We start from the raw sequence: 21,989 nt of genomic DNA on the forward strand, positions 1-21,989 counted from the left end.
ACTAATTCAGCACACGGGAAACTAAGGAATGCTGAGTTTAAGGCCAGCTTAAAATATGGTATGAAAGTCTGTCTCAGAAGTCACATTAACCAATCAAAGGGGGCAACAGTCAAGAAATTGTCTGCAGTCTCCTGGAGGTAGAGGACAGGATCCTGTGCCACCACTCACGTTCAGGCCCTGCTGAATAACTGCCTCTTTCTTGCCAAAGAACTGAATCCGACTGGATCGTCACCTCTAGTGATGACGAGAGGACATGGTTATGTGGATTAGAGTCTCCTGCTAGGTGCCAAGGAGCTCCAACAAGCCAGAGTGAAATTCAGTTCATCTTGGCTGTGCCCAGCTGAGTATGACTAAAGTACTCTGTGCAGAACTTTGGATTTTATGGGCTGGCAACAAGAGCGTCTAGAAATGGATGTTAACCAGAGAAGAAAAGCAGGCTTATATTTTCTGTGTCATGTACATATTCTGCATCTAGGGCCCAGAGCCCAGCTTAGGGTAGGTGAGGTCAAGCTGTAGCTGATCTTGGTTTCCGCCTGCCATTTTGTATTAGAGGATGGAAGGAGGCAGCATCCCACTGGCCAGAGCAGTTTAAGGTTGCCTCTGATCTTGATTATCACCCTGCTGCTGTCCGCTGGCATTCTGGGTGAGGCTGGATGATGACTCAGACACTGTGGAGAATGTACAGTTCTCTGTGCCAGCATCATGGGAGTCTTCCTACTAGGGTTGGTGCAGTTAGTAGGGCCTGTGTGTTTCCTGTAGCCAGAAGATTTCCTGTGTCCCATCTGTCCCACAGCCACTCAGACAAGTAAACACACAGAGGCTTATATTATTTACAAACTATATGGCCTAATGGCTTAGGCTTCTCACTAGCTAGCTCTTATATCTTAAATTAACCTATTCCCATTAATCTATGTTTTGCCATGTGTTCTGCTGGCATGTTGTTCCTTGGGTGGCAGGCTGGCATCTCTTCCTGCCTCTCTTTCCTCTTCCTATCTGCTTGGATTTCCACCTGCCTCTAAGCTGCCTTGCCATAGGCCAATGCAGCTTTATTTATTAACCAATGGGAACAACATATATTCACAGCATACAGAAAGATATCCCACATCAGTTTCCATACTCAAATGTGCCTACAGTGTTGACCACTTGAGAGAGAAAGTTTAATAGAGTAGTCCAAAAGCCAATGGGCTCCCTTCACTACCAAGTTTATGGCTTGTAACTTCCCAATAAGCTTGGGAATGCCACTGTGGAGTAAGGGTTTCCATTGGGGTGAGCCTTGAGAACTTGGCAATTGTAGTTAAGGTGGGACTGGACAGAGGTGGAGTACCAGCAACAAAGGCAAAGGCGTAGTCATTCCTTGAACTACCATCCTTTGTAGCAATGAACAAATAGATTTAATTAGATTAAAACCATGCACACATCTTCCTGACCTGAACCTCTTGTGTGTGGCAAACTTATTTGTGAAGGGGGTCTGGGAGTTAGATATACTTCTGATAGGTAAACAGATAGAGAGAAAAGCCAGGCCTAGGTAATAAGGATAGTGAACTTCCAAGATGGCTAGCTTTTTCACCATCCTCTGGACCTGATACAAAAGTCTGGCAGCTTAAACAAAGGCCTTGTGGGCTGCTTCTTTTTTTTCTCCTGCAGGTAGGGCCCCTGATGATGGACTGGCTCAACAAGTTCAAGGCTGGATCAAAACACATTTATACACAACAGTTATTGGCCAACCAGCCATCCTGCATTTCTTCAAATTGGCCAACCCTAAATTAGGGAAGACGCTTCAAGCTCAAGGGCTCTGGCTTCTTGAATCTGCCTGCTGCTCTGCAGATGGTCTTCTTTGCACCTGCTACACGTGTGTTTCTTCCCCCCTAATAAAAGCCTTCCTCAACCTGCTGGCTCTCTCTGCTCCTGTCTGCTGTGTTTGAAATTTCTCAAGCTGCTCCCTGTGCTGTTTGACACTTCCCCTGCCTTTAATTATTTAACCAACCCAATCAAGACAGTAACAGTAATGGACCAATTCTACTCCTATCTGCTCCAGTAACTCGACCTTGACCAGTTCAGCAGAAACTTAGCTAAGTGACCTACCCACAGGATTTGGAACTCACTGCTTTCTGTTGATTGCTACACTTTATTATTGTGATTATCCATTTGCCATATCAATTTAGGGTCTATCTGTGTTTTGGTTTACTTATGGGTAAACAGAATAATACATGTACCTCTGCTCTGTCTTTCTCAGACTTATGTTATGTGTTCACCAGGATATGTGTATTATATTCTCATATTGTGTACTGTATGGTAGGTGGTCACTAAAATTAATTCCCTTTGTTTTTATATTGGGCCTTTGTGATTGTAAAAGCTCTCTCTTATACCCATATGTATTCTCTGATGTTTAAATCTGGTTGGAACTCACCTTGCTGCTTTTGCTGATTTCTCTGCTCAAATGGCAAATAATGAACCACAAGGGTAGTGACTGCATCTTAAGCAGGGTCCACAATACACCCACTGATCATTTTAGCTCATTTCACAGTCCCACCCAGTGCTATGTCTCAGAGATTTCTGTTGGACAAGCTCATTCTTTAGGTGTTCAGGGTCATCCACTGCCATATTTATACAGCAAACTGAACCTTCCTTTTTCACAGCATTGAATGTATGCTCCCTACATTCTTGCCCCCACCCCTACACACACACACACACACACACACACACACACACACACACACACACAATGCAGAATTGACTCATCTACCTTCCACAGAAATTATGCCAAATTTTAATAGGTATTTCTAGTTATGTTCTTCTCAAAAATGAGATTTAACATGCATTGGTGTCCAAATGTCACCTGTTCTAAAGGTCATTTCTTCCTCCTCCTTGTTTACTTCTATCTCTCTTCTATGGTTTTTCTATGTGTACTTAGATGCTTCATTCTTTTCCACTGTTCCTTCACATTCTACTCCAATATGGAAGCAGAGGTGTCTCTCATCAACTAAGCCTTTCAGAGATGCTTACACATGGGTATGAAGAGATCAAATAAACAGGAACTTAGGTTAATTTAATAGAAAAAATAAAATATGGCATAACATTGATTTTGGCCAGTATCAATTACAACTGTTCTATATTTTACAAAAAAACAACTGAACATTTTACACATGCACAGTATTTTTCAGTAAAGTGGATTTGGATTTAACAACAGGTCACTATTAATTAGTGAATTAAAGATCAAAAGACAAAAGAAAACAGAAAATAGGACTTTTGTCTCCAGAGGGTAAGAGCATTTGTCACGTCTCCAAACTTTGTGCTATCCGTTACATATACTCATGAATATATATATATATATTTATACATAATATATAACATTAACGTAAACTTTGAAAGCATTATATTCTAGTTAATAATGTTATGTAGATAAATGAGGCAGTAACAAACTAGTAGTTAAACCAGTATTTCCGTGATGTGCACCTGCATGGCCAGTGGGAATGGAATGCATGGAAGTGGACCCCAGTGAATTTGCTGTCCTACCAATGGCTAAAATTGTCTTAGGACAAAGACATCAGTTTTATCTCTTGTATCATTGTGACCTTGTGCCTCTAATAGTATAGACCTGCCTAATCAACTGGATTCCTTTGCAGGCAAATCTAGTTTTTGCCTCTGCCTGGCTTGTGTTTACATTTGTTCATTTAAAGAATGTGCATTAAAATGTAAGAAGAATATACTGTGACCAGGATTCCCTTTGCTCTTCATGTCAGAAGAGCCTACAATGTTCTAAAGAGGAAAAGTTGCCCAGCATAATCTGCCAATTTCTTAGTTGCTAACGAATCATGTGACTCATTAACATTACAATGTTATTAAAGGGTTCAACAGACCAATTACTCATTATCTACCTGCAGCTAGAAGTGAACTTTGCTGTCTAGGGAGATTTTCAGGGCAGGCATGTTACTATTTGTTTGTGTGAGCAGGGACTTTAACATGCACATCTCAGTTCCTTCCCAAGATCACTTCTCTCCTCTTAGCATTGAAGCCATGGCATCTCAGAAGTGTAGCTTTCCAAAGCTTAGAGCCTCAAGATGCCTGGTCATGCTACAAGTAAATGAGATCACTGTGGAGATTTGATAGAAAAAAATGAAGGAGCTTGATATCAGTTACTCTCAGAGGAACTGTTAAAAGATATATCAGGTTTCATCATTTTCAATCACAGATTCAAAGTAGTTTCTCTACAGTTCAGTATTCTTGATTCCACGAAATGTTTATGAGTCACAGAAAACCAGTGAACACATCATTTCAAATTAGACAAACAGACAAAGCAACCCCAGCTCAGTGACATTCAGTGGACAGGTGCATAAGAGCATGGCCCTAGTTATAGATGGACAGAAGAGTGAGAAAATATTGAACCAGGAGGGTGCAATCATGCCACCCACACTCAATTTCCAGTTTTATTTTCTTAAAATGACAGGATGAGACAACTTGTAGTCAGCACCATTGAAAAACACTGCTCCACCAGTGTATGCATGAGCTTAAATATGACTTAAATAAATTCCATTTCTTAAAACATACAGGACCTCTTAGGAACTTTTGACCACAGGAAGAAATCTCCTGCATCCTATCTCAAGTGCTTCCCACCATGACCAATGGAATTTCTGACGACAGTTAGAAGAACGCTGTGGGGTTAATGGCTAGATAGCACCAGGAGGTTGTACAGGGTCTACAGAACAACTCTCTGGGCTCCAGGCGCCCTGGGTCAGCCTCATCCCTTCTTGGTATCACATGCTTCTCCCATCACTTTGAGTCTACAGAACAATCCATTTTACCAGCTGTGTGAACAATAACCCAATTGACAGTGTTTGGGAAGCCAGCGGCAGACATTCTATCTGATGAAGCTGATGGAGCAGACTTATCGGGTGAGAAAAGTGTAAAAAAAAAAAAAAAACAGTACACAACATACAAAGCCAGTCACGTGTGGGAAGCATCACCGCAGGACTGTGAAATGCTAAGATGAAGACATGGAACACAGTCTGTAGGATCTTCTCAGTACCCTAAAGATCCAGTTTCCTGTCATTTCCCCCAGCTGCAGGCTCAGGGCAGAAAAATGACCCATGTAAAAGCTTTCTGTTCATTCTGATCTATGTGTGCTCTTCTTGTGATGTTTTCTGTTTTCAGGAAAATAATTTTTTTTAGGCATTTTAAAGGAGAAACAGGCGAGCGAATGCAAAGGAATGAAATGGACCTTCAAACCAGGGCAGGAAATCAAATCATTACTTTAACTTCAAATTTTGGCATCAAATACTTTGGTTATACAATACTGTCTCTGTGATTCTGGCTGTTTAACACTAAACATCCAGTTTTAAAAGGTAGGCTTGTTGTAGGTTTATTTATTTGTTTTTCTATTTAAGTTTTGACAAAACAGTTCACCATCTCCCTGCACAAACTTGAGAGAGACAGAGAGAGAGAAAAAAAAGAGAGCAAGAAAGAGAGAGGTGGTTTGCACTTTTTGGCTTTTTTTTCTCTTTAATAATATGGACTAATCTATGCGTCTACAGGAACAAGGCTCCGAGGCGGCCACTCAGCCTTGGAATGTACAGGTTTTGCAGCACAATTGTTGTAGAACTTTCCGCTGACACAGATTGTTCTTTTTCACAAGCATACAGAAGCCTCCTTCGGCCCAGGACTCTTCCGTGGCTTTTCCAGAAGTCAGCAAGAGAGAGGGGGAGTGGAGTCGAGAGCAGCAGGACCCACGGAGGGAGGTATTTGATTGGCCAAAGAGGTAGATTGGGGGAGGGGGGTTGGAAGAGGTCATTCAGGAGCAGTCAACAGGGAGGGAATTTGGTCCACCCAAAGTGATTTCAGTCAACAGCAGTGTTTTCAGTGAGAAATATTGCAGTCCAGCAGTAAATGTGATTGGTATCCATTTGTGAAAGGAAAAAGAGATTGGAAAAAGAATAAATTAGAAATCAATAATATCACAAGCAAGGAACTTTTCTTCTCAGCACTATCTAGAGCAGAAAATATCCAGTCATTTGTACCATATTTCATTGATTCTAAGACACGAGGTTTAAGATTCACTGTTACTTCAGTATCACAAAGATAATAATGCTTACACTGTGATACCACATCCTGGTAGCAATTGGAATTTTAATTTTATTTTTATTAATGGTATGTGACATAATGCTCTCTGTGTAGTTCTTTGATGTTCATTTGAACGGTTGTTAAATGATACATGAAAAGTAGGAGCCACATGCTTCATTCAACGGAGTGCACATTTCTGTGGCTAAGTCTTAGATTCAGGCAGTGACACATCCCATCAACCTGATGGTCAAAGCAGTAGTGAGTTGTCATGAATGATCAGATATATCTGATTTCTGATATGTTAGACTGCAAAAGAATTGTCTTAGAATCATGGAAATATGACAGTTGAAAAGGAGCAAACAGTAGTTTTTAAGAGCATTTGCCATGTGATTGAAGGCTCAAGGGACTCTCAATCTTCCACAGGCCGTGAAGTGGCCTCACTGCAAACCATGGCTCTTCATGACACTTCCCTCTGATCAAGTCGCCATTTCGTATAACTTAGCCCATGGACAGCATGGCTCATCAAGGGTTAGTACATTGTTAACTTTAGGTACCTTGTACCAAATGCTAGAGGAGAAAACTTCAAAGTAGATGTCCTGTGATTGTCAACCACTAAATCTTCCTCAGTAATCTGTGTACTGACTTGAAAAAGAAAGGCCTGGTTGTATTCCAATATAAAGGGACCATAATTTTCAAATTCAGGTAGGAAGGCATGTGCAGGCAACTGATAGCCGATACTTAGATAGCCCTGGTGTCCCCACTTCAGGCTTCTTACCCTAGAGTGGTACATTGTGAATTAGCCCTGGCAGGATCGAAAAGGACAGAGTGGGGTGGGCTGAGCCCATTCTGTTCATCAAGAACATGATGAAGACTGCAGCCACCCAGATGCTTCAAGGAGAGAAGACCGCAAATATCCTTGTCTTAATGTCCTCATGTGCTCCTTTCCTGCTGTGTCCATTTGAGGTTCCTAACAGTGAGCTGTGGAATAACCACACAGGGGCACCAGGAGCATCTTCACTTTGTGTGGAGGAAGAAAATAAGGCCCAGGTCTGGGGTGGCCATCTGAATCCAGAATGCAGACTCCTAACTCCACATTCTGTCAAGCACACTGCAGGCTGCCTTTCCCTAGGTCTATAGCCTTGTGACCAAGACTGTTCTAAATGTAGTCTCCAAAGAACATGTTGAATGACAGTTCAAATACTATTGGTTTCTCTATTGAGATATACTTTCTGTGTAAAGTTTAGGTACAATGTGTAGGGTCCTCTCAGCATGAATTGTGCGGGAATTAAAATTCCCTAATGTTGGTATTGGAATAATTGAAACATGCTGAATTTATAGGTGGAGCCAGTAAGTCCAGAGAAGTGAATGAACCTGGCAGTTGCAAGGCTGGTAGGGGAAATGGCTCCTTAAACCAGGCTGCAAATTAAAAATACTTACAAGTTTCCAAAAATATCCATGTCATACTCTATCCTGCACAATTCAATCAGAATCTTAGGGGATGGTGTGGGTCCCAGAATTTTGGCTAAAAACCATTAATGGTAAGAAAAACAGACTGGCCCAACACTTGGCAGTCTTAAGTTCTAGGTTTGGTCTGTCACTTTTTAGCATCACAACTTGGGTTTTCTTGGTGGAAGATTGGAATATTAGTTCCTAGCCTTACATAACTCATGAAACACTCTGATATCATTTGATTAGGATTCAAATATCAAAATAATAAAAAGTCCAAATAACCAGAGAGTGGCAAGTATTAGAAATTATTTACATGATTAAATACTATGCCCAAGAATTAATATAACATAGGACTTAGGAGATATATATGCAAAATGTTTAGTGATTAAGGGAGGGTATAAAACTCTATGTATGAGGCATCAAAAAAAATCTGGAAAAGGTCCATATGACAAAAAACTGGAAAGAAACAATTCAAAAACCAACCAACCAACCAACCAACCAGAAAAGGCTACATACTATATGATCATAAATATAAGATGTTTTGCGAAGAAAGACTGTACGGAGATAGAAAAAAAAAAAAAAAGCCAGAGATTTCCGGGAATTGTGGGGAGGGCAGAATGATGGACGGCAGAACACAGGAGATTTTTAGGGCAGTGAAACTATCTTGTGTGATGTGATAATGGTAGATACACAGTATGTATGCTTGCTCAAACACAATGAATGTTTAGTGCCAAAACATATGCTAGTGTAAGTTATGGACTTGGATGCTAATGATGCATCATTGTGGGCTTATAAGCCATGGCAAATGTAACACTGTGATGCAGTCTTTTGAAAGTGGGGAAGGCTGTGAGCATGTGTAGTCTTGGAGTACAAGGGAAATCTCCAATATATGCTCAGTTTTTCAATGAAGGGAAAGCTGCCTTCAAAAATAGCTTATTACTTAAAACAACTAAGTGGAACCATCTTGGGATTGCAGGTGACTTATTTCTTCCCAAAATTAAAAAAGAGAAAAAGAGAAATAAAGAGAAACAATGTGGGGTGCGGTGATACATGCTTTCAGCCTTAGGGGGCTGAAGCAATAGGACCACGAGTCTGAGGCCAGTCTGAGTGACACAGTAAGATTCTGTCTTCAAGCAATGATAACAAAATAATATAAAACAACATGATCCATTAGGGTTGTAAATTCAAGGTGAGTGAATGTCAACCAGATACTGAGGCTATCCTATGGAGATGCATGCTTGTTAGTTTATTTATTAAAATGGAAATACATTAGCCTGTAAAGTGGAAAGATCATAGAACAAATCACGTAGCTGTACTTACCATCCTTGCAGATGGCTCCCATCTGACACATTCCTAAGTCTAAAAGATATCCACTTGGGCAGCTGGAACAGTTCTTGAATCCCGGGCCATTGCATGTCAAACAGCTGTTATCACATCTATTGGCAGAATGCACAATTTATTAAATCTCTTATTTATAGGCATTGGGGAAGGTATATTTACCATGAAACTCTTAACATTTTCAAATTATTTCTTCCTTTGAAGATGACAAAAAAAAAATCTTTTCTTACAATAGCTGTTAGGTTTGATAACATTAGAGAAAACATGGCTGGTAGACACTGGTGCCAAAGGGGACAAAGCATATCCTGGGAATAGAACTATTATTTTAAAAGCTCTAAGGTACATGTGAGGGGGAGTTGGGGTTAGGGATATGGCTACTTTGGTAAGGTTCAGATCCCCAGCATCCATGTCAATATGCTGGTGTTGTGCTGTGCCTCTATAATCCTAGCACTGGGAAGGGAGATAGATCCTGGGGGCTTGCACTTGACCATCTAATCAAACTGGTGAGTGATCTTATCTCAAAAAATAAAAGGGACAATTGAGGAAGACACTGGCCTCCAGGCACCTACTACAAATGTGCATACACTAAACTTTAAGGTGGTCCTGAGGCATTAAAAACAGCAGACAACATGAACCAATTCTGCAGGTCAGCGTCCAAAGGCAAGTGACTGAATCGTACTTTATCATTAAAAAAATCTTTGTCTTCTCAGGTAGGAAGGCAGTCCTACATGGAACTCAGATATCAAGTCTAGGGTCAGAGCAGATGGACTTACCTTTTGCAGGATTTGTATCCATTATCTGAATTATGGTCCAAATAATAACTCACACTGCAGCTCTGTACACATCTTCCCTCTTCCATGACATAACCCTCGGTGCAGTTAATGCACCCATCTGCTCCAGCCCCTTCAATGCAAGGCACATGCAAGAAACAGAAACAGAAGAAAAAAAAAAGCCTCAGAAGGGGCTGAAGTATGGAATTCCATAGCAGTCTGTGGAAGCCACATCCATCTACCGCCATCTTAACTCATAAACATACTTTCCTTCAGTGGGGCCGGGAGGGGCTCTTGTGTTTTTAACTGAATCTATTTGCCAAGAACACCGGTTCTTCCAAGGAAAGGACACCACTGTGATATTTAAGTTTCTCCATGAGGACAAGGTGCTGATGACTGACTTTCTGGCGCACAATTATCAGGAGAAATGTGGCCCTCTACACTTCCTTGAAACATACCAAGTGCTACAAGAAAGATGGCTGGAGCCAAATGCAACCCAAAACACAAGTAGGAGAATAAGGGGAGAAGCAGGAGAAGGTACCAGCACAGGCAGCACAGGAACGGTGGCAGGGCTGGCAGTCGTGGCCATTGAAGAACTGTCCATCGTCACAGGTGACAGAACACCGGGATCCCTGAAGGCTGCGAGAAACACAGTCGAGCTGTAAATGCTGTTGTCCCCATGACAAAGTGGCAATGACACACAGACTCCATATGTAACAAACACCATCTTCCCTTGGAGACAAGAGATTTAGTAAAGCCGCAAGACAAGGAGAACGGCCCCAGACCTTTCTTGGTACTTGTAATAACATTTGTAGCACTCATATGTGCTGCTAAGCCTAGAGGGCATTCTCTTGACTCTGTCATACAGTCTGGTGAATTTCAACCTTACTCAGTATCTAACAGTCTAAAAAAGTATTGGCAAGGGGCTGGAAAGATGGCTCAGTGTTAGAGCACTCGCTCTTGCAGAGGAACCGGTTTGCGATCCCAGCACCCACGTGACTGCTCACAACTTTCTGTAATTCCAGTTCCAGAGGATCTGCTACCTTCTTCTTGCCTCTGTGAGTATTATGTGCATTTGGTGCATATACATACATGCAGGCAAAACACTCAAACTCATAAAGAAACAAAATGATAAAAACTGAGGAAACAAATCCATGGCTGGCAGTAACCTATTACAACGTTGCTACTTTTTATTGGGTTCTTCTCTTAAGCCACTCTAATGAGTAAGCAGCAAAATGCAACTCTGTAAATATCTTGACTTTTCTTGGTTGTATCATTTTTTTAGTGTTTCCTGCAAGTATTTCTACAATATTAAGTGATTTATTGAAATTTCTACTTCTCTAGCTATTACTATGAGAAACATCTAAGTTTCTAAAATATAAAATAAAAACATAACATATTTCTTATTTCAAATTTCTGTCAGCTATGACATTTTTTCAAAGCCTAAAGTTTAATTAAGTAACTAATTGATTAATTAATTAATTTTTGAAGCAGGCTCTCCTGCAGCCTACTCTGGCCTTGAATTCACTAGCTATGTAACTGAGGGTGACCTTCTGGCCTTCAGGATGACAGGTAAATGTCACCACACCAAACTTAGAGCTTGATTCTTAAAATAAAAAATATACATAGAATTTGTATTATTTCACATAAAATATTACTGAATGGACACTGAAAGAGAGTGGGTGTAATCTTTGTTGTCAAATTTATTCTATTGGACAATGTGTAAGTATAGAAAATGGTCAAATGGTTTCTACTTTCTCATACCCTGTATTGCTCCAATTTACATCCTAGTTGGCTGCTTTGTGTATGGGTCACATTCATTGTGAAGACTGAAATTTACTTCACCCTCTGCTCATCCAAGAAACTGAGAGAGTATGAAAGTAAAGTAGCTGAAGAAAAGAATCATAAATACTCCTGTTAGCATGTTAACTATTTTCTTTTTGGAATTTAGGCAAGGGTGTTTCCTCCTACTTGTTCTTAGCCACCATTTTAAAATTTACAGGTTGTCTGAGGTCAAGTGGTCAGCCCAGAAGCACCTAGGAGGGAGCCTCAATGTGACAATGGGCAGCTTCACAAAAAGTCCGTGTCGTTCTCAGAGCTTGCTGGCCTGTTGCCAACCAAGATCTCATTCTCTTCCTCCAGCTCCAGAGACAGGCAGAGTGCATCACATGAATCCTTTTGTGGGATGAAATAAGGACCACTCAAAAAAATGTCCCACAGTTTTAGAAAAGATGCCTTGGCTCTCTAAGAAAGGACTGCCTTCTGAGGTTGGCTTCCATTCAGCAGGAGACAGAGGCTGCACTGTGCAGGAATTGATGAAGGAAGGGGCGAGCCACAGGGAGCAGTCATTGAACTCTGAGCAGTCCACCGCTCCCAAAATATAGTCATCGCGAGGCCCACCAGCCCAGCTCAGGACCTGCCTCCGTTCCTTCTTGCATAAACCAGCTAGTTCAGGCCTGTGCTATCCACTTGGCTACTGAGCCCTTGATGTGAGGCTAGTGCTGCGAAGGAAATGAATTTTAAATTTTTGTTCAGTTTAAATTAATTTATGTCTATATTTGAAAAAAAAAAACTACACTAGATTCAGTTATTGGCAAACTTCTCAGCACATTTGGAACAGGGTGGCTTTATAAAATTTGCTCTCTCAATTAGATTTAAAAGTATCTTAATACAGATATTTCTTATAAACATTATTGTCAAGTCTTAGACATATGTTAAGAGCATATATACCAGACTTCAAAGACTTAATAAAACAATAAAGGATGTAGAGTAACTCACAAATAGTTTTCTTTTATGTTGGCCATATGTTGTAATGATAATATTTTAGATACACTGGGCTAAGTAAAATATTTTATTGAAGTCGTTTCCCTTACAGCTTTTTACCCCGTTTAATACAGCTACTGGCACATTCACAATTACATGCATGGCTCTCACATTTCTGTTGTGTGTTCTGCTTTAACTTACTCCATAAAATGTTCTCTAAGAAATAAAGAAATAAGCTCAGTAGTCTTTCATTTCCCAAAGACCAATTATGTAGCAGATGTAAGTAGTTCATAAAAGTCATCAGACTTTACACTTTATCATAGTTCAGCAAAGTCGAGCTTAGTCTCACCATTTTATAATGAGAATAATGGAAGACAAGAGCAGTTAAGTGACTCGCCTGAAATCACAATTAATAAATAGCAGAAGAAGATTTCTACCACACCATTTCACTGTTCCTTTAGGAAGAATTAAGTGGGGGACAGGAGAGATGGCTCAGCTGTTACAAGCACTGGCTGCTCTTCCAGAGAACCCAGGTTTGATTCCCAGCATCCACATGGCAGCTCACAACTGTCTATAACTCAGGCTCAGGGGATCTGGTGCCTCTTTCTGACCTTCATGGCATCAGGTACATACATGATGCACAAACACACAAGCAGGAAAAAAATGCATACACATAAAATAAAAATGAAAAAGAATCAGACAGCTGAGCGGACTTGTATTTATCAAGATTATCAAGTGCCGAGAAGCAAGGAGCTAAGTTACTACGAGCATTTATGGAAACAGCAATTGCACAGCTAATCAGTAAGTGTCCATTATGTTCCAATAATGACAAGTGTCAAGGACACCTGCCTGGGAGCGGCCTACACTATGACACTTGACTTTTGATAAAAAAAGGAATGAATGAAATGTTCTATTACCACCTAAAAGGAATCCACTGTAGAACAGTTCACTCTAGAACGCTAACGCCATAAAAGCCAGAGCCCTGCACATGACTCAGCATAGAAGATGTTGACCTTTTCTTCCTCAGGAAAGAGGCTTCACAGTTATTTGTGCTGCATATTGTTCTCTTACAGTCCACCAAATATCAGCTTTGGCAATGAGCAAATCATCAATTCGAGGAAATCATCTCCTGGTGTTAAATCTATGTGCAGACTACAGATAGTCTAATGGAACTGAACCTGAGGTACTTAAGATAAGCGAATGACTGCGTATGTGTAGAGAAATAATAAAGATAAGAGAATAACTTCCCACCATTGAGAATTTAATCAGGCAGACTAAATAGCATTTGCTGGCACTATCTGCCTAGTCATTCTCGACTAGCACAATACAGGTCAAAACGTATAAGGATGCTTTTCAAGTGGTCATTTTTACTTATATCCAAATTATCTTTCTTTTACAATTAAATTGGTTTTTTTTTTTTTTGTGTGTGTGGATTTAATTATTTTGTGTGTTTGAGTGTTTCTCCTACATGCTTGTGCGTGTACCTCATGTGTACCTGGTGGATCTCCTGGAACTGGAGCTACAGATGGTTGTGAGCGACCATGTAGGAACTGGGGATTAATCCCCAGGTTCACAGCAAGATCAGCAAGTGTTCTTTAACTGCTAGGCCATCTCTCTACCCACCAAATCTTCTTCTTTATAGGGAATTTATTTGGTTTATAATCTTTCCTTAGCCAAGATGGCATCCCATCTTTTCACATATATTGTAGAGATAACCCGAATAGCAGGGAAGTGTTTCACTTAGAGTCCAGCTGAGGGAAGACAGAAGAGAACTATTTGTTGACATGCTGCTCTCATGTTTTCTGTTCAGTTTGCTCTGCAAAGCTCCCTTGAAGGTGGTGTCTCTTGTTGGACCTCACTCTCTTACCTTAACCCGCCCTTGCACTCCGTGCAGTTGTGAAATCCAGTGCACGCCTTGCAGTTCTCACTGCATTTCCCGCAAATATTTTTCTCTGTTAAAAAACAAAAAAGGAAAGAGTTATTATGCAGTCAACTAGATTCCATAAAAGAATGGAGATGTCCCAGTGTTTAAGAATGTGCCCTGTCCTGCCTCTGGGCTCACCTGGAAAGCTGCACTGAAAAGTTTAGGCAGCTGATTGCATGAACCACTGTGACACCAGGAAGCACCAGGCACTTGTGTGGCACAATGCAGACAGACTCCAGAAACTCAGCTGAAAATTTTATAGTTCTTACTTCTTTCAACTCTTTTTTTCAAAGCAGGGTTTTCTAACTTTAAAACAGAAAATTCCACTCATGAAATGAGGCAATATTGCTAAGTGATGAAGATGATGCTGTGGACATGGGTGTTGGACCTTCATGCCCAAAGCTTTTAGAACCATCTGGTGAGCTGTGGCAGAAAAGGGAATGGACACTAAAGATTTTAGGACCATCTGGTGAACTGTGGCAGAAAAGGGAACGGACACTAAAGATTTCAAGGTAAGGACTTCATGTGTCATCTCAAACAGTGGAATGCTTGACAGCTGCTGTGGAGTGAATGTAAAAATGATTTTATTACAATAACATCTATGTTCTGTTACAAGTGTATTAGTTGGAATGGATACACCCTACGTTTTCTTATTAAATAACAAATCCAGGTGTCCACACTCCAAAAAAAAAAACAAAAACAAACCAAAAAACCAACAACAAAAAACAGCAAACACAATGTCTTTATCATGAAAAGTAGTGACGACATATTAACAAAGGTCTTTTAGCTCTGTTAAATTTTTGCTAGAAATTGAGTACATGCTGTTATGCCAGAGGGTAATCCATGCATCTATCTATCTATCTATCTATCTATCTATCTATCTATCTATCTATCTATCTATCTACACAGAACAAAACAAAGCATTGTCCACAGGCTTCTCCTCTCTCTGCTTTTTGGTTGTGAGCCTAGCCTTTAACGGCTGAGCCATCTCTCCAGCCCCTCTCTCTGCTTTTTAAGTGTTGATATTCATCAAGGTTCCATGGAGATGAATTCCCATATGAACCTACAGAGTATTCTGTGTTTTTCAGCAAGAAATGCAAAGCCCTTGACAGTATTCTAGGAGCTACACTGCAGCCCCTACTGTGACATTAAGAACACAGGTTCTGGCCTTGGACCTGAAGTCACAGGCCTGGGATTTGCATTCTGCTTTCAGCTCTTCCAGTGGGCAAGTTCAGTGTCTCTAGACTCCGGGCTCCTGAATGAAGATTTCAGTGAACTCTAGCTCTCAGCTTATCTTGGCAAGTTAATGGGATTATTCAAGGGGAAAAGATCAACTATAAATCATTGTGAATGTGTTCTCAGCAATTATTAGTAGCCATGGTCATACCTGATCACTATGCTGTATGTAAATGGGCTTACTAGAGGGAGAAACTGTAACAGGCAATAGGAGAGACACGGTGACCACTTGAACCAATGCTATACGGTGGTTGAAGTAACTGAATAGCTTCTCAAGTGTCTACTCCCAGGTTCTTTAGAAAGGAATAGTCTGTTGGGTGCTCAGTGATGGAACACACACTTAACACGTGCAAGGCTCCCTAAGAAATACTGTGCACTTCTACGGATCTCTTATGACCCTCTTTATCTTCTAAATTCCTTCCCCTATCAAGGTGAAAGTCATGTTCCAAATTTCAAGGCAAATAAGAACCTCAGGAGAATCCCTATTACTTCCAAGGGTGGAATTAGGGTCTGATCTACCCAGAGAATTGCCCACTCTTATGTTTTACTTCTTTATTATTACTGTGCATGTGTATGTGTGTGTGTGTGTGTGTGTGTGTGTGCGCATGCGCGCGCGCGCAGGCACACACAGGGAGGTCAGTGGACAATCTTTGGTAGTCTAACCTCTGTCCACTCTGAGTTCCAGGCATTGAACTCAGGCTGTCAGGCTTGTCTGGCAAGCACTTTTGTCTGCTGACCCCTCTCGAAGCCTGAGAACTCCAATTCTTAAGAGGCAAGACTTTTTGTCTAGTCTTTAAAGAGAAAAGAGTCTCAGGTTGGGCAGCAACATAGCAATATGACATTTCAGTGCCATCATAGACTGTATGTGATGTGTGACAAATTATCCAGAGCTCAGAAACAAAGCCAGAGATACCTACAACCCTGGGAGGGCCACACTAAAGCAGTCTGAGCACAGACTAGTGACCTTGTGTCTTGCCTATTTGTTAATTACAGTTAATAAGAACCAACCTCTGAGAAGTTACACATCAATGTACTGATTGCTGTTTAGTAAAGTGACAGTGTTCTGGCTGTAAGAAATAAATACCCCTTCCCAAAACCTACTGGTATTGCCCTGTCTAACTCCATTTCATCTCTAACTCAATAAAAGAACTTCCCTTATTTCTTTTCCATTCCTCCCTTTCTTAATTCTTTATTGTCTTTCTTTAAAATTATGTGTCTATCTGTGTGTGAGTACATGCTTGTGAATGCAGGTATTCTCAAGAGCTAGAACAGGGTACTGGGTCCTCTGATATTAGAGTTACAGGTAGTTGTGAGCTGTTGTGAATGTCACTCAGGTCCTCTGGAGGACCCAAGCCTCTTACTCACAATCTTAACCACTGAGCCACCTCACCAGATCCATAAAATGATTTCTTTGTCCTTTCCTAGGGGACTACAGTACTCGATTATCTTACGGCCCATTCTCCTCTTGCTTGTTTCATTAGTTACTATCTTAGATCATTTATTCATTAATGAGTGGAATGTTTCTGACACATGTTCATTCTACATTTCATGTTTTGGAATCTTTTCAAAAGCCTGTTTGGTTAATGTGCAGATGTGAGCAGGTCTGATTGCCATCCGGTTGGTCAACAGCTGGCTCCTGGAAACTTGGATTTAGGGAAGGTTCCCATCATTCTGAGGAGACTAGCTAACACTGTGAAAACTATACAAGCAGCATGATTTATGGTATGTGCCAGGAAGGTAGTGTCTACCTGTTCAGTTCCCAGTGATGACCAGGGACACAGTCTTTAGTGAAGTTCCCTTGTATATAGTATTTCATGCATGCTATTACAGATGGTTGTGGGAGCAGGGTGGGAGGGCAGGGGAATTAAACATGTATTGAGTGCTTACTCTCAGAAGCATGGTTCTAGATTCCTCTAGACTTCCCTATTTCCCTTTGTTCAGTTGACTTTGCATCCTTCTGCTTTAATAAATTCCAGCTGCAATTATATCCCCAGCGTTCTGAATCTACTAGCATGTCATTATGGTGGGAGGAATTGTGAGGGTCCTCTGCTACAGGTAGTTGCAGATACCTCGACATAATACTTCTAAAGTATTTCTTTAATGAGCTGGTTAGGTTCTGTTTGGAACTAAGCAAAGCCCAGATGTCATGCATAGAGTTACTCAAATGAAAATCTTGTCCTTTTAAAAACCCAAACATTTGAAAGCAACTCACTGGTATCCTGGTATGTCCCATCAGGGCACTGAGTAACACAGCTGCTGGTCTCTTCATTCAGGAAGTAGCCATATTTACAGGACAGGCATTGATCACCGTGGCTGCCAAAGCAGGACTCACAGTTGGGCGCACACTTCCGGCACCTCTTCTTGTCAGCATGGTAGTGGCCAGGAGGGCAGTTGGAGACACAAATTCTGCATTGTGGGATGGTAAAAGGAATGGTTACTCAGCAATACTCAGACCTCAGCATTTTTGTTGAAAGGTCAACAGCTGCCTGCAGTTTTAAGGTTAATTTTCAGCTGGGTTACCAACATCAAATCCAAAGCACCAAATTATGGTGATATTTTATTTGTACTGAAATGTGATTTTATTTGTATGTTAATAAATAAAGTTGCCTGGGGGTCAGAGCTAATAGCAAGCCATAGCAGAAGCCAGGCAGTGGTGCTTGCTGCACACCTTTAATCCCGATCACATGACAGGCAGATCTCTGTGTGTTCAAGGATACAGCCAGCATGGAGACACACACCTTTAATCTCAATACCAACCATAGAAAACCTAGAGGTCTGTATAGACAGGCAGTGACGAGGAGGGCATGTGGTTGGTTTTATAACCAATGAGAAGGCAGAACAGAAAGTCAATAAAAAGACAGATACACAGGAAGTAGCTCTCTTTCTGAGGGGAAGGACGGCAGCAGCAGCAAAGGGTAAGAAAGGGTTTTAAGTCTCAGCTCTCAGCTACTACTCTGACCTCTTGGGCTTTTAACTCTGCACTTGGCTCTGTGTTTCTTATTTAATAAGACCGTTACATCTACACCAAATCTGCCTGGTAAAGCTTCCTCCTGTGCAGGAAGTCAGAGGGGCATTGCAGCTGGACAGCACCACACACAGTAAACAGGTATTATTTCGTTGTCTGCTATCCTCTAGTCAAGGTCTAGACAGCACCACACACAGTAAACAGGTATTTCATTGTCTGCTATCCTCTAGTCAAGGTCTAGACAGCACCACACACAGTAAACAGGTATTATTTCGTTGTCTGCTATCCTCTAGTCAAGGTCTAGCTATGTGAAAGAAATGATAACTGGAGTTTGAATCTCAAGAACTAGCCTATGGTGTTGAATCTAGGGGAAAACAATCTGGGGCCATAGCTTTATGGAAAAGGTCATTAAAATAATGTGTTCAGTCCACCTCCGTGTGAAATTTGTCATATAGTTTGTGTGTACATGTAGATAGATGTGGTGTGTTCTTATCTAAATGAGAATGTACACATGCGCGCGTGTGCCGCGCACACACAACACACAACACACACACAAAAACAACAAAAAAAAAAAAAAAAAAAAAAAAAAAAAAAAAAAAAAAAAAAAAAAACACAACAAAAACACACTAGACACACACAAAATCTAAAAAACAGAACTAGTGGCTGTGTTCTTATCCTAAAATGAAAGAATAACTGTGCTTCACTCAGCTATGGATGATTCGCACATTAGGGAATGTAAAAAGAGAGTGTATGTCTGGTTCAGGCACTCACATGTCCAGGAAGGACAAATATAATGTCAGACAGGATGATTAAGTTCAACAGATATATTTTACATCATGGTGGCTAGAGTTAATAGTAACATGTTGTATACTTGAAAACTGCTAGAAATGTCAATTTAAAATGTTCTCATTACAAAAATGTAATGAGCATTTTGAGGATATAGATATTAAATAGTTTTAGTCATCTTAAAATGTACAACACCATGTGGTATTTCATAAATATATGTAATTTCAACTTGCTAATTGGCAAAAGAAAGCACTAAAGGAGAAGACCAGCATGCTAAATGCACAGCTGGTCTCACCTCACCATGCCTCCAAAAGTGAGAAAGCATTTGCAGTTACATGACATATATTCTGCAATAACCTGACTCAATTTGGAGTCACCTAGGAGATACGCTTGCAGCATGAGGATAGTTTCCAGAGACTGAGTTGAAGACCCTCCCTAAATGTAGGTAGCACCACGCCATGTATGGACTTGGGTCCCAGACTGCATAAAAAGGGAAAAAGGAGAAAGGAAGCTGAACACCTATGCTGATCTGAGTGCTGATTCACTGTGGCTAAATGTCTCACGCTCTCTCCACTATGCCTATAGTATCTCAATGAACTATTTTCCTTTAGAGTGGGAGTCAAAACTAACTGCTCTTTAGTTTGCTTTTGACAGGTATTTTTGTCACAGCCAGAGAAAAGCTAATGCAGAGAATTGGTATCATGAGTGGGGTTATCTGCTGTGATAAACCTGACCATGTAGTTACAGGACTGTAAGAGGAATATGGAAGTACTTGAGCATTTGGTAATTCAGGCTACAGAAGCACTGAAATGCTCCAAGGAGAGCTTATGGGGCCACCCCCATAGGAATTTATCAGACCAGAATGCTGAGAGAAATGCAGACAACAGAGGCCTGGTCTGAGGTTTCAGAGGGAAATAAGGACTCTATGTGACTTGCACTAGAGGTCACTTATATTACATTCTGGCAGAACTGCATTCTGTCTGGGTACTGAGCATTTGAGTGAGGCTCAATAAAAAGTTGTAGCAGTTTGGTGGAGAAAACTGTAAGACAGCCTAACGTCCACGCTGTGGTACGGTTACTGCTTACTACTCTAGTCAGAGTGAGTGAGAGCTAAAAGATGTGAAACATGTGCCTGGGTGAGAAAAACAGGAAGGGAGTTTCAAACCACCACTAAGGACAGAGGTGTAATCATTTGAGAGGTCTCTGAAACTTTACACTCCTTCCTGGAGGATCATGAAAAGGGCCATTACGGGAAGACCCCACACACTGCATGCTCTCACTCGGGAAAATGCAAATCCATCTGAAACGAGGCTGACTGGACTGAGAATGGTGCTGACATGATGCCCTGCTGAAAACAATGGCTCAGGGAAGCTTTTTCATCATATGTTTAACTGCCAAGGCACAGAGGCCACTGCAACTGAGGTAAATGGGGGTCAAGCAATATTTCAAACTCACACCAGAACTTGACAGCATAATTCACAGTGTTGGCCCTTTTGGGTAAGCATTACAATGTTATGGAGGCTTTTATCTAGGTTCCAGAAAGCTGTTGTGGACAGTCAGTGTGAGGCAAGGTCAGATTCTCTGCAAGGAGGTTCTGAGAGGTACTGTGTGAAGCTGGGAAAGTAAGGCCTAAGACATAAGGGAGACCCTAGGATGCTGGAGATGCCAGGACTCTGGGATGTTCATTAAAGAAAGGTATAGTCAATGAACGGAGCCATTTTATGAGAGAGAAAACATGTGTTGCAGGTGGCAGAAGTAGAGGAGTTGGCATAGCCAAGACTGTTGGAGGTCAGATTGTGACAAGGGTCCCAGACACCAGACTAGAGCTGCAGGATTCCATGTTTGCTCTACTGGGTTTTGATCTTGCTTTGGTCTGATCTTTCTTTGCAACACCCCAATTCTTCAATTTTGAAACAGAATGTATATTCCATGCCATTATATATTGGAAGCATGGAACCTGGTTTTATAAGGGATTACAGTTAAGAGTAAGGATGTAAAAAGTCTAAACTTAGAGACTTTAGGTTTTCCAATACTGTTAGGTCTGTGAAGATTCAGGGGATTCTTAAAGAATAAGAATGTATTGTATTTTACATTATAAGAGGGTTATGAGTTTTGGAGGATCAGAGGTGGGATGTAATTATTAACAGTGATCCGCTTTGGTGTTGAGCTGACCAGGTGTAGACCTGACCAGGTGTAGACCTGGGATGGATAATCCTCACTGTCAACCAGGAGCGGCTTGGAGTTAGCTCTAGATGTGCCTGTGAAGGTTTTTACAGAGAGGTTTAACCTACAAGGGAAGATCCACTCTGAATACAGGCAAGATCCCCAGCTTATTAAAGAGGGAAAAGGCAAAAAGCCATTTGAACACCAGAAATGACCAGTATTGCTCTGTTTTTTCATGATGGGCACAATGTGACCAGCTCCTTTTTGACCCAGCTGTCATGCTTTCTCTGCCAGGATAGACTGCGTCTCCTCCCACTGTGAGCAGAAATAAGCTTTTCCTTCCTTTCATTGCCTCTGTCTGGTGCTCTGTCACAGCAAGAAGAAAGGTAACTAAAAACTATGCCAATTTCTCACTGTGAAAATCAGTATGGTTTTCACCCTTGGGAATGACAGGACTGTTGTGAGCCTCAGCAAGAACATCCTTTTTATGCTTAGAGCTTGGTAGGGTAACCTGGGAATATAGTACTATGTATGCATCTTC

The 21,989-nt window shown here is 41.1% G+C and overlaps 1 protein-coding gene across 1 annotated transcript in view; it reads right to left on the reverse strand.

The window, feature by feature from the left end:
* Pcsk5 (proprotein convertase subtilisin/kexin type 5) overlaps nucleotides 1-21,989 on the reverse strand; it is a 425,182-nt gene that overhangs the window by 129,451 nt on the left and 273,742 nt on the right. The window contains 5 exon segments of the mRNA XM_028874891.2: nucleotides 8,824-8,939; nucleotides 9,615-9,744; nucleotides 10,153-10,250; nucleotides 14,242-14,326; nucleotides 17,747-17,940. Of these exon segments, the coding sequence (XP_028730724.1) occupies nucleotides 8,824-8,939; nucleotides 9,615-9,744; nucleotides 10,153-10,250; nucleotides 14,242-14,326; nucleotides 17,747-17,940 (623 nt within the window).

The sequence above is a fragment of the Peromyscus leucopus genome, chromosome 1 (assembly GCF_004664715.2).
Source record: "Peromyscus leucopus breed LL Stock chromosome 1, UCI_PerLeu_2.1, whole genome shotgun sequence".
NCBI classification, from domain to species: domain Eukaryota; kingdom Metazoa; phylum Chordata; class Mammalia; order Rodentia; family Cricetidae; genus Peromyscus; species Peromyscus leucopus.